Here is a 13,809-nt window from a genome sequence, read left to right as displayed (position 1 = left end):
TCTCAGTTTAGTAAGAGCAGCAAGAAGGGGGCGTGTCTGGGTGTGGGTTTAAGAAAGAGAGAGGTATTCATGGTGTTAAGGGAATGTTTCAATTTTTTTCAAGTGAAGGATTGAGGCACAGTTATTGGCCAAGGACAGGCAGGTACGAGGTAAGAGGTTTTGAACAGGGATGGTAACGTGAGTCATGTCAGAAAGTGGGACGGCAAGCTTAGTGAAGAAATATGGTAGAACTCTCTGCCAGTGTTGAGAGCTTATTGGAAATTTTGAGATTGTTAATTTAAAATGAAACCAGAGTACAAATCAATGCCCCTGAGTCCAGTTAGCTCGGAGGCATTGGCAAGACTCACATAGGCGCTCAGGCAGCCACACTTGGATCATGGTAAATCCACTAAAGTGGAACACTCCCATGTAGCTCCTTGGTGGAGAGCTAGCCTTGCCACAGAGAAGTCCTAACTCTGCCATCAAAAGCTCCCAGAAACTTCCACAACTGTGATTTTAAATAAAATCTCAAAGTGACCTTTAGAATCGAAAGGGAGAAACCATTACAGATTAAATTATTCTCAAGTACACCCAGAAGAATAAACATCATATACCCATTCACTTAGTCTATCTTTCCAAAAAATACTGCTGAGTACAGAGGAAGTTTAAAACTAGTTTCTTTATCTTTTTCCTGATATGATGGTACAAGGGCCCTTTCACCCTGCCTCTCCTAGGTGGGGTTATGAGCACATGGGCGGCCACATAGCTCCCATCCCTTTGGAGCTTCTTTGGCAAGGTTGGGGTTCTCTAAGGTAAGGAACTCCCTGAGTCCTTTATTCTGTAAGGTTTCTTGGGAGCCCAGAGAGAGCAGGGTAGATCACAACCAAAATGTAAAATTAGCAATAAATTACAGAGACTCAGCTCTGGAGTATGACAGGTGATTTCTAGACACCATCATCTTTCATTTGTTCTCCAAAGGCAACCTGTGAGACGGGTAGTTTTGTTCACGCTGTATAAATGGTGACACACAGTTTGCCCCCAGACATACCACCACAGTAGAGACACAGGCGGGTTTGACCTCAAAGCCTAAGTCATTTTATTTTTCTGGTCCTGTAAGTCTCAGTCTTTGATATCTTTCCACCTTCTTTGCCAGGCCTTCTGCCCTCCTTCTACTCTGTCTTTCCAGGAGCTAAATAATACTATTTGTTGGATGCCCTTTTGTTTCTCCATAGCTTCACCTTCCTCACCTACTCTTTCTGTTGCATGGCCTGTTCTTTTTCTTTCTTTTTGCTTTTGCACTCCCTTAACAAGGCAAAGCTTGGTTGCCTGGAGAAAAGCATCTTTTTAAACACATTTCCATTGACACTGAAATTATCAATATCTACCTCCCTCCTTTCATGAAAGTATCTTAAAAATGCCCATAAATCCTGATTCATTTAAGTAACTTTTTTTAAAATTATAAAAATAATAATCATTATTGGAAAATCTGAAATACAGAGAGCTGACAAAAAACCACTGGAGAAGATGAGTGAAGAAGATATTTAGTGAGTTCTTTCAAATTATGTTTACCCTTCATTTTAACATCATTGTTACTGTTCTCACTACACAATTTAGTGTTTTGCATCTTCTGTTTAACAATAATGTTTTCTTCAATGGATGGAATTTCAAGAAGATTACACAGTAATCTATGTAAAAAATTTCCTAGGTAGAGCGACTATGTATGTATTTTCCTGGTGCAAAGATATCATACAGTAGAGAATAAAAGCCAACAGAAGTACCTAGGTTATTTGGGGCACCAGATCCAGGTAGAAAAGTTCTTGGTGGATTTCTGAACATGCTGTCCTACCCAGTCCCTTTTGCTCTCCCATGTCTGACTCTAGTTGTGGTTCCCCACTTCTCCCTCACATAGTCCACCTGTTCCCCATGCCTCCAAGCCTCCACACTTGAACTGGACCAGGACAGTCTCTTTGTCCCTGAGGTTCTTGACGATGACTGGCCCCTAGAATTCTATTTTGGTCAAAAAGTTACACCTCCTTTTCTACCAAACCCCAATCATAGCAAAATCACCTCTGGTTTTCCCTCCTGTCTGTTCTCTCACATCCAGAATCAGCCCCTCCTCCTATGAGTTTATGTCTTGAGATTTGGAGATGGGGGATTCTAGGGAGTGAACCAGATTAGCTGAGCATTCACCAAATTTGACTTCCTAAATCATAAACTAAAATTTGTTCACACCAACTTCTGGCCTTCCCTGCTTCTGGGGAGCATAGCATGAATGTTCCCATTCTATGGTCATCTGCACAAAACGTAGCTCATGGGGATCTTGCCAATTCAAGACAAAAATTTAGGAAGGGTATATCCAAAAGGCCCCTCTTTCCACCATGTTTAGGGAACACATGTTCCCCAGCATATGAAGGTGGAGGCAAGTTCCTTATAGAGTACATTTTCTTTAAAATGCACTGCATACAAAAAAACATCTGGATGCCCCCTACTGTGAGAAGGCTGTGGCTAGGAACAGAGATTTCTTACCCAGTTAAGCTACATAGCAGATGTGGTGGGGCTCTTGTTTTAGCCACAAACTAAAGAAGTATTAGCATGTCACATACTTAGCTGAGAATCAAGCAACACTTACCTAGAATCCTCAGTCTTGTTATTCTCACTTTTTTTTTAAAGGGAAATATACAAAATTCTCCCTCTCTCTAACAGGCAACCTAGTTATTTGACTCTCTCAAAGATCCTAGATTGTACTTTATTTTCTAAATGGCTCTCGATGCCAACATTCAAATGCCTTCAAATACCTTCAAAAACCTTGACAGGTGTTTGTTACATTATCCAATAAAAGGGAGACGAATAGTAAAAGTCAGTGGAACTGTTGGTAAATAGCTCTCCTACATCTTTTTCTTATAGATGACAGTGCATCTACATATTTGTGTAGTACTCTGTGATTTCACATGTGTTCTATCATAAGATTTCCACAACAATATTATTAAGGATATAGATAAGAAAACATGTTCATGGTGGTTAAGTAACTAAGTCACTCCTTTATTACGTGGCTTATGAAAAACTAGGTCTATTTTCTGAATGTTACTTTAGTTGTCTTTCAAGAGATTACTGTGATTCACAAACAAGCCATTCTTATGGTCACAGAAGGTAAGAAGACAATAGTTAGGCTGAAAGACCTGTATGTGTCAAATATGGTTGAGAGACAGTAGCTTAAACAGGATTAAACACATGTATTTTCATGAAATCCCTCCATCTTTAATAAGCTAATGTGTTTTTAAATCTCCCAAGAGTTGTGCATAATACAGAGTGGTTTCCAAGTTCATTTGACTAGGGGGAGGTACTTTTTTTCTTTCTTTCTTTCTTTTTTTTTTAAATTAAGAACTGGGTCTATTATGGAGGGCACGTATTGCATGGAGAACTGGGTGTGGTACATAAACAAGGAATTCTGTTACGCTGAAAAGAAATTAAAAAAAAAAAAAGAACTTGGTCTAAAGGCTTCCAGAACCTACTCTGGAAACACAAGTTATGGGAACATTCTGAGGCCCAATGAATCCATTTCTATAAACCAATGCTACGGAAATTATCCAAAGTATGAAGAATTCTATACTATAGAGGTGTTGATAACAACATTGTTTATTATAAAAAATTACAGAAATAACTGAAACATTTAACAATAGAGGAATGGTTCAGATAACTATGGTAGTCATAGAATATCCTACAACCAACAATAATGATAGATGTAGATGCTGAGGTAATGAGTAAAATTATGATATATTTTAATTTACAGTGATTATATAAAGAAAAAAATTCACAGAACAAAAAAAAGGAAACACATCAGAGTGTTAACAATAATTGTAGTGGCATTATGGCATTATGAACATGTTGTTTCTCCTTTTCTGTATTTTCTATTTATTCTTTCCCCTCTGCTCTCCTCTCTGTTGCCCTGCCAAACAGAAAATATAATGCATACGGTTGAGTTAGGAGCCTACTCTTCTAGACAGATGCTGTGGTGTAGAAAATGCAAGTCTAGGCATGTTGTGGGCTCTCTTGACCCAATGATGGAATCTTTGGGTCATCTCTTCGGGTACCTCCTGCAGAACATCCTGGGGTGCCATATTGCCATCTTCAGGTGCCGTTTCTAATTCACTGAATCAAAACATGGCCATGACTGTGGTTGGTGATAGTGAGGGGGTAGGTCTGATGTCTACCTGCTGTCTCTCTCTTGCAGGATTCTATGTGACTCAGAGGCTTTGGCAGTGAATCAGCCAGTGTAGTCCTACCTCCGCATTCAGAAGGGCAGAGAGGGGGTGAGGCTGTTTACAGTAATCTCAGGAAGTCTAGTTCTAGAAGATGTCCCCAAAGACCATGTGATTTCTGGGCAGGGGGACAGAACCAGAAATGAAGTCAGAATTCCCTTGGGAAACAGTGATTGCTTAGCTCTGTAGACTTTGTCTTTGGAGAGCTCTGTTCCTTTCCTTGACTCGTCCCCACACTTTCCGTCAGGATATTATAGGCAGTATAATTAGTGGGACCAGACGGCTGATGGCAGATCACTGAGCAAAGCCATGCCTCTTGCAGGGAAACATCTCTGGGCAGGCACTCTATTGATGGTGAGCCAAGAGTACCATTGTGCATAATGATTGGGACACATTCGGAAGGCGTCTGTGCAGGGGTTGAGGACATCATCTTAAGTGTCTGACGGTTTTGGATGTGATTCCCAGCTACACCTCTGAGTAGCTATTCACACCTTTAGTTTCCCCATCTGCAAATCAAAAATAATACTCTGTACCTCATAAAGTCATTTGAAAGATTAAGTGATATAACATGTGTAAAGAGCTTAGTCTAATGCCAAAGAGTCAATAACGGGTAGCTGAATATTATCCTTCGCTGTTGGAATTATAGCTGTTTGTATTTTAAAATACTACTCTATTTTAAAGGTGGGTGTTTCTTTAGTTTTTTCCCTGAAGTCCATGAAGAAGTTTTCATTAATGAAAAGCATCCCAATTAGGAAAACACTTCTCTCCTACAGATCAGTTTGGGAGGGAGTCACTGATTATTTACCCTGAATTGCTGAATTTTGTAGCTCTTTAGCTCCAATGGTTTTGTTGGTAGTTTCCTCATTTTGATAATCCAGCTTCAAAGAATTCCATCCAGTTAGTGAGGCAAGTTATTCCTTTCCTGAAACCACACGGGTCCCTCTAAACTGAGTTCCTGCTCTTCCTCTGTTTGATTTCTTAAAACAGTTTTTGAAGATTTTAACCACAACTGAATCAAAACTAACCAGCCTGTAATTTCCTGGTATGTCCCTATGGCCTTTCTTTAAAACAAAACACACACAAAAAATGGCATTACGTTGGCGGGTTTCCAGTATTTTGGGGTTTTGACTGGAGTAAGGTCTAAAATCGTCTGTGAAAGTGACCCTAATTTTTCTTTGTCCCTCCTTTAGAGCAAGCTCTGGGTTGTTTGTGGCTTCATCATGACGTCTTACCACATTTACGCACTTTTAATTTGGGGCTGTTTTAAGAAAATTTACCCAAACCATCTCTGCATAGTTCTTGACTGCGGACCTCCCTCTTTTCCAATTCTAGTACTTTGGAAAATAAGGCAACGTGTACTAAGTATATGAGCCAGAAAGAGACGGCACTATTCTGCTTTTACATGAAAGATATGCTAAAAATATCCAAGAAGCTATGGACTGGTTATTTGAATTCACAAATTAAAAGCAATAGTTTGGGGCACCAGGGTGGCTCAGTGGGTTAAAGCCTCTGCCTTCAGCTCAGGTCTTGATCTTGGGGTCCTGGGATGGAGCCCTGCATCAGGTGCTGCGTTCAGCGGGGAGCCTGCTTCCCCCTTCTCTCTCTGCCTGCTGCTCTGCCTACTTGTGATCTCTCTCTCTGTCAAATAAATAAATAAAATCTTTAAAAAGAAATAAAAGCACAGTTAGAATATATTTGGATGTTTTCCTAAAACTTAAAATATGCAAATTTTCTGAACTGGACACAGAGGCACAGGAAGACTAGATTTAGTTCAGCCGATTATTTAGATGGTTATTTTTTTTTGTATTATAGTCATTTTGCATCTCTTTTTTCAATGATTGTTTCCTTTTAGTTGAATTCTCAATATATTTTAAATATATTCCCAATAAAGTGCTTTAGCTTTAAATAAATGTTTAGAATAATATCTAATGTGGAAGTTGGAGAGAAACAGAAGTAAAAATGTGAACGATGCTATAATATTCAGATAATGACTACATTAAAACATGGATCAGAATAGAAACCATGTAATTTATTTTAAAATTATAATGAACATTAGGAACATAGGATGTGCTTAGTATGTTGTTCCTCTAAATATTTGTTTCAATAAATGTTTGTTGAGTTAATTACCAACAGACTGACACTGCTAGAACTAAAAATAAAGAATAAGTGTCGAGATGATGTATGCAAGGAAAAGTCATTTCTAAACAAAGCACTCTCATTCAGATTTTAAGATATAACAAAATCCAATTTGAGAGTAATGGTATGAAAGAATCAGATTTTCTGAAATTCTAAAACATATTTATAACAATAGAATGCTTTCTTCATGTATATTTGGAAAGAACCAATAAGGTGTTTCCAAATAGATCAGAGTTTTCAAATATTTTTGACTTAATTGCAATTAGAGGCAGGCGTTTGCCTTTCAGAAATTCATGTGCTAAAGGCTTCAAAACTGTTCTTTTAAAAAATATCTTTGCTTGCATTATTTTTTATAGTATTAATTAGCCAGCAAACTTTCCTCAAGGACAAAGCAAATGTAACGGTAAGCAAGGTCCACAGGGAAGTGCTACAGATTATTAAAATCAGTGGAATCTAAAATAATGACATTTTTACTGTATTTCGCAATTGGAGCTATATTATTCAATACTTATCTTTCTTTTTTGCCACATTTTTAAGAAAAACTTTGGCTGATTAAAACAAGACCGAACATAGAATGGTCTATTTGTTTCACTGGGGATAAAGAACCTGGACCTAATTATATTAGTTATTTTTGTCCAAATCTTCTCCCTAAGTCTTTTCGGTAATTACCTGCTACGGATACTTTTTAAGCATTCATTAAAAAAATAATACAATTCTGAAACTTCAGCAAAGGAGATACAAAGCACGATTTGGGTTGCACAGTGGTCAGCAACAAAATTAGCATTTGAAAGAAAACATCTACATACATTTCAGGTTGCTGTTAAAAAGCTGAAGGGACAGTCATTCCCCTTGTAGGAATCTCAGAATCCCATCCTGGGGTTCAGGAAAGATGAAGAATCTGGGTCAAGTCCTCTTTTCTTTTTTGCATTTTCTAATCCACAGCATGGGTCAGTTTTCCGTACTTCATACTTATTTTACTTTCTTCCAAACTCACTGGCTGACAAGCATTAACCTCAATTGTTCTAACTGACTGGCTGGGTGGTGGTGTTGAAATGAACAGAGATTATATCATCCCTCAAACAACTCTCTTCCTCTTGCCTTTACCAGGAGTATTTTCGGGACAGGACTCTATTCCAATCAGTTTTCATCCATTTACTTAGCACTTACTCTTATGTTGCGACTGAGAGATTTAGGGCTGGTGTTTGGGGAGCCCAATCTAAGGAAGACATCAAATTAGACTATGTAACTATTGGCTCTTGATTGCTCAGAGTTCTCTTAGGCATCGATTACATATATACGCACATACATGTAAATCTAAAATTCAAGCCCCAATTCCTTTGGACTTGGAATTTTCAAAAAATAAACTAAGATTGTTTCTGTATCTTCAGAATCCCAGAACTGTATTATTATAGTTCACATTTCAAAGATATGTTGAGCAAAATCACTGCAGAAATATTTTTACATTGTCATGAGCTTTAAAAACTTTTCCTGAGCTGCCAGGATATTCCATGTACTGTTACTTAAAATTCGTGCACTGAAATCTAAAACTTTTTTCTATTACAAACAATTGCTGATTTAAAGTAGTTGGCAGACAAATAAACGGATACTCTGTAGCACGTTAGGTTTCACTGCACAGAGCAAACAGAAGGCACAGAGATTTTCACAGGACTCACGGTACATTTTTTATAATCCAGATTCCCACGTAACATTGGAATTTAAAAAGGCGAGAAAAGATGTTTCTATACTAGTTTCAAATTTTCCCATTTTTCTTCTGCCAAGTCTTAAAGTCCCGAGTATTTCTTAAGGTACTACACATGATGTAAAGAGCTTCGATGGATGGAAAACTGGACCATTATTTGTGTTCGTATGAATATAATTTTCCCTGGGAAACAATACGCACCACCCTAGTAAAATGCCATATGGGGAATCTCTTTGAAAAACATAAAGCCCTCTACCACAAATCTAAGGTGGCATTATTATTTTGTCCTACAATTATCCTGTCAAGAGTCCAATTCAAATAGGAAACCTAGATTTGAGGGTCTTGCAAAGGTGAGGAAGGTATTATTGGAACATACTCCCTTTTCCCTTTTTTTCTTCCACGAACTGATTTTGCCTCTTCCACTAAGGGGCACAAAGAAACAGCTTACATGGAAATCCATTTCGTATACACATGTGCACATACACATCACACATGTACACACAGAAACGTTTGGCTTTCCAAAAATATTTCAGCATGACTGGGAAAATAAGAAAAACCTCTCTTATTTTTTTTGAGTAATGATAATAACAAATGGGTTTGAACCTTACATCATTTTGCTAAAGGTATTTTAGACTATTTTTGTTTTTTCAGATGAAAATACGAATCTTTGGAAAACACACAGATTGATTTCCATCAGCAAATGAAAAATCTACATGTGAAGAAACAATCAGGTGTGTGATATGGGAGTAGAAGTGATGGATGGCTGCTGAAATATTCAGATTCTGAGGAAGGTACAGATGTAGCCCATTAGTTCAATAGGAACTCCTACTGAATATCAGATAAAATATTTTAAATAGTTAGAGCCTGACTTTGCGGGTTTTTTCACATGACATTTACTTCTCCTGACTCCGTCTCTCCTTGATTCCCTTCTTTGCTACCAGCATGGAAATAGACTACTAGGAAAACAACCTCAGGCGCTTGCTCTGACTGTTGTCCTATTTCTGCCCAAGGGAATTTATTTTTAATGGGTCTGCCTTTGAGAAAACAGAGTTCCTCCAATGGCTCTTTGGATGGCCTTTTCCCTGTTGTGGAGGCGACAGCTGAAAGTGCCAGGTAACACTTAATGGAAGGCTTACGAAGAGAGGAAGTGACCTGGAGAAACCTGGCTCCATTTTCTCCCCTTTGCCCTCTTTAAAAGACCCACCATCACACAGTACCTTCTTTTCACTTTCCCGTCGCTGCTGGTCCTTCACTTTAACTTGGAGAAGCTGAAATTTCAAGAGTTTCCCTATCAGTGGTAGAGTTAATTTCTCTCCGCTATCCATAATTGCCTTTGCTGCTATTAACACCTATGAAGAAACACACAATTAATAGGAAAAGTGGCATTTTGTAACCTTTGGCTCAGTTTGGTGGTGAGGAAAAGATGAAATGGTATTTCAGTTTTATAATATTCATCCTTTTGCAAAGGTGTCTCACTGCTGGCCAAAAGCATTAGAGAAAAATTCCCATTGCCATAGAGAGGGGCATTTATCTCCTACTTTACAGAAATTGGGTCATCTGAAAATGAACTTATTTTTCCAAAGAGGCAGAAAGTGCTTCCCACAGTGGCGCTAGACTCAGACTCCCAAAAAAGGGGTAGAGGAAAGATACACAGGGGCTCCCTTTAGGATGACTGATAGGTCAGTTTCGTGCTACAGAAAGTCTATTGTTTGGCATAGCCAGTCATCTAAGCTGTCAAAGTTTGACTTATTACAACAGTATAAATTAAATAGGGTTTTATAATAATGGAAATAGCTATGTTAGCAATCTTTTACTTCTTGGTGACCGAATTCAAATGAAAGATAAAAACTGCTTGACACAGAGGTACCATAGGAATGTTTCTTCCCCACCCCCTTGCAATTTAATGTTGATCCTGTTGGTATGCAGCCTAATTGGGGTGAAATGAGGTTATTGAGTTTTCTTTGGGTGACGACAGCCACTAGGAACATACAGCTGTATTGTCCAGATGTGTGGCACTGACAGCCTGTTTTATGACTGCACTTTTTACAGCTTGTTTCCCCTAAATTTCACACAACTCTCTAACATCTGGGCCCTTTTCCTTGGAGCCCTATAACCACTTTATTTACTGCAAAAAAATAAAATCATGTAAAATATACCATAAAATGTTGTTAGGCATTTCTCTTTATTCGTGTTGCCTCCCTAATAAAGTTCACCTCTGCCAGAAGCACTGTCACAAAAGTAATCTGGTCAAAGTATTTTTCGACTTTTGTTTTTAGGCAAGCATTAAGATTTATTTATAACCTCGAGATGAATTAGGTGTTACTAAAATGTTCTGACATGTTGCTTTTCTCCCGCCTTCAGAGCAATTACTCCTCCGGGCGCATATGGTGTCAATTTCAGACCCTCTGTCTCAGACAATGACTGAGCACACGGCATCTCATCAGGCTGCGTCTTGTCTGAGGTTCATACCAGCTCTTGGTCAGGACTTTCCTGACCGATCTGGTTCCTGATGACTTTCCACTTTGCCAAAGGAAATAGCGGAAAGAAGGGGAGATGACTATTTTGCTTCTAACTGCAGAAGGCCCTGTGGATTATTCCAAGCCAAAATGTAATTGGACCTCTTAGAGACCTATTGCATCGCAGAAGGGGAAGGGCCAGGGAAAAGGATTCCCTTAAAGCTGAAAAACCGAAGGAACAAACTAAGTGTCAGAAAGCTTAGCGTGTGTCTAAGCAAACACCCATCATGGAACAGAGAGCTTTGCTTTTTACGGCAGCTCTGCTCCTGATACCACGATTTAGGGAAGGGACCCGACGGCTGTGATTTCTGGGAGCACGAAAGCATGAAGGTACACCTGCAGAGCTTCTCCATTTAATGATGAGCAGATTCAAGAGTGAAGGGAGTCCTAAGGGGACAGATGGTCACACGTTAAATGAAAGCTGTCCAATCGGGTCCAACCCCAAGGGAAGATGTATTTGGTTTGAAAAGACACTTTTCAATACCAGTTCAACAGTGTGCTGACAGTCAGGCTGTTTTGGGACATCTGGTTCAAAATACACAAATTTGGCTTTTAAGAAACTCACAGCAGTCTCGTATGGGGCGTTGCCCGGTAATACAAATATAATGACGGTGTTGAAGGGAAGTCAACACTGGAATGGATTACCCAAGAGTGGTGGGGAGGCTCTTTCCCTGATGACCTGTGAACACAGGATATTTTCCTCTGTCTGGGACGGTTCGGGTGAAGCCTGCCTGGCGTCACAGTGATGGACGGGATGTCTCTGGAATGGCTTTCTAATCCTGTGTTTCTGTGAGTCTACAGATGTTACCTCACTGTGTTAAAATGTATTCAAAGCACAACAAAATGTCCCGAGAGAAAGGTATTTTGCAGTCCATAAAAGTTATTTCTGGTCCATCTGAAACTATCTGTACAGAGCTTGTTTTAAAACAAAAATCTGGGGGTGCCTGGGTGGCTCAGTGGGTTAAGCCTCTGCCTTCGGCTCAGGTCATGATCCCAGAGTCCTGGGATCGAGCCCCACATGGGGCTCTCTGCTCAGCAGGGAACCTCTCTCTGCTTCACCCTCTCTCTCTCTGCCTGCCTCTCTGCGTACTTATGCTGTCTGTCAAATAAATAAATGAATAAAATCTTAAAAAAAAACACAAAAATCTGGCATGGCATCAAAATAACCGTGATATCCTACTGTGAAATAGGGAGATTAGTGATGGGAAGTGTCACTGGAATCACTGGGTACCCATGTTCTTCTGATGCATGGACACACAGTGAGTCAGAGAAGTGGCAGGGCAAGGCAGCACCGAGGAGGGCTCGATGGACATTCCGTTCTCCCTTGGGGCAGCCCATGGAGGCAGGCTCCATGCCAACGAGGCACAGAAGTACATGTAGGTGGCACCAGGAGCAGCAGCAGAAACCGGGCATACCTGTCCTTCCCCAGGGCTGCTCAGAGGTTATTCAACTCCATTTTCCCTGCGTGCTTCCCCCAAAGGGAATGTTGGTTGGAATCCTTGAGATAATATTTTTTAAAGGTTTTATTTATTTATTTGGGAGAGAGACAGAGGTAGTGAGAGCACAAGTGCAGAGGAGAGGGAGAAGCAGTCTCCCTGCCTAGCAGGGAGCCCGATGTGGGTCTCAATCCCAGGATGCTGGGATCATGACCTGAGCCGAAGGCAGATGCTTAACCGACTGAGCCACCCAGGTGCCCCAAGCCTTGGGATAATTCATGAAAATGAAAGTCTCTGCTGAACTCAAAATCTGAGGCTGAAATTTTTTATGGTTTGTGGGTCACTCCCAAAAGAGGCAGAGAAAGAAAAATGTTTACAGATTCATTTCTACTTGAAAAGGCATTCTTCTCACACTCCATGATTCACATTCTACCCCATTAGGAGTCAGTGGTTTGGTCTCAGATGAAAAACAAATCCTTAGAGGGTCTTTGTTTGAAGGATGAGTCTTTGAAGAAAGAAGAAATAACTGCATTTAGAGGGAAATGCAACTCTTCATGGAACATTCCAGAAAGACTTTCCTTCCTCACCTTACCTGAAGTAATTGACATAATAATCAAGCCTTCAACCTTCCATCATTGTAACGGCTACCTGTCCATTATCTACTCAATGTTGAGTTCGCGTGTGCATGCATGCTGGGGAGACAGACTGACCTGTGGTAGGTATAGGGATGATAAGGAATACAAATCAAGAGAAAATGGGAGCAATGAGCTGGTCAGGGTTGGGGAATAATCAGGCAAAAACCAGAGCTTCCAGAATGAGGCAGAAAAACAGTCCTAAAGTGGGTTAAAACCTGGGTACTTGTCAAGCTGAAATACCAACTAAATGAGCCTGGCATGAACCAGAAACTTAAAAACAAGTCTTATGGGCAAATGAGACTCATTAAAATGGGGTAGAACTATTGCCAGGCAAGGCCTGTATGCGTCTCCTGGATCTATTCAGGCCAGGACTTTGGGGCTGCCAGGGCTGGAGGGGGAATCCTGGGTCAATCTACCAAAGGTGTTTGGTTCTGGGAAAGCCTAGTGTAAGGGGAAAGTTAGCTTGGGAGTGGAGCTTGAGGAAAGAAGACACGTGGGTTTTCTCACATCTGTGAAGATCTTATTTTGAGGGTACATGCCCTTTGTTAGAAAATTCGTGATTCTGTGCATACTAAGAAACAAAAGCATTTCCCTCTTTATCGCTGACCTGGCTCAAAGACTTATGTCATATTTACTATCTAATGAGCTGGTCCAACAAAAATATGTCGAATAAGCCAAATTCTTCCCTTGCCTGGGGACCAGGCCCACCCACAGGCACTAGTGCCCTCCCTTTCCCTCTCCCAACACTCCTCTCTGTGCTTCCTCCCACGTTAGCAGTAAGCACAGCATCTGTTGGGACAACAGTTAGAACTGCTTCACAGATCCCCATGGAAACCAAATGTAGGCATGTGTGCAAGTGTGTGCACATACAAACCCATATGCATACATGCATGTGTACATATATATGTGACAGATGATAAACAGACAGATAGGACATCATGAGGCCTGCTGTCTGGTTTCCCTGGTGAGCTTACAAGGAGACATACGGAGCAGCTTGAATCTTTGCCAACATGGTCATACTCAATGCAGGTGAGTTCTGAGCAAAGGTAAAGATTTTGGATCTACATTTCTCCTGCTGAGAGCCGCCCACAGAAAACGGTGGTGGAGGGGAGGGAAAAGTGTGGTTGTGAGGGGCAGAGGAGGGTGGGGTGA

At 40.3% G+C, this 13,809-nt stretch overlaps 1 protein-coding gene across 1 annotated transcript in view; it reads right to left on the bottom strand.

The window, feature by feature from the left end:
* The window catches only part of SPAG17 (sperm associated antigen 17), a 236,085-nt gene that overhangs the window by 150,963 nt on the left and 71,313 nt on the right, over positions 1–13,809 (bottom strand). Inside the window, exon 4 of the mRNA XM_032881319.1 lies at positions 9,288–9,419. Within this exon, the coding sequence (XP_032737210.1) occupies positions 9,288–9,419 (132 nt within the window). The remainder of the gene's footprint in view (positions 1–9,287; positions 9,420–13,809) is intronic.

Source organism: Lontra canadensis, unplaced genomic scaffold (assembly GCF_010015895.1).
Source record: "Lontra canadensis isolate GAN:19392208 unplaced genomic scaffold, GSC_riverotter_1.0 scaffold75, whole genome shotgun sequence".
In the NCBI taxonomy this organism is placed as follows: domain Eukaryota; kingdom Metazoa; phylum Chordata; class Mammalia; order Carnivora; family Mustelidae; genus Lontra; species Lontra canadensis.
Note: the sequence above shows the minus strand (reverse complement) of the source record. Positions and strands in the feature narration are given on the sequence as shown.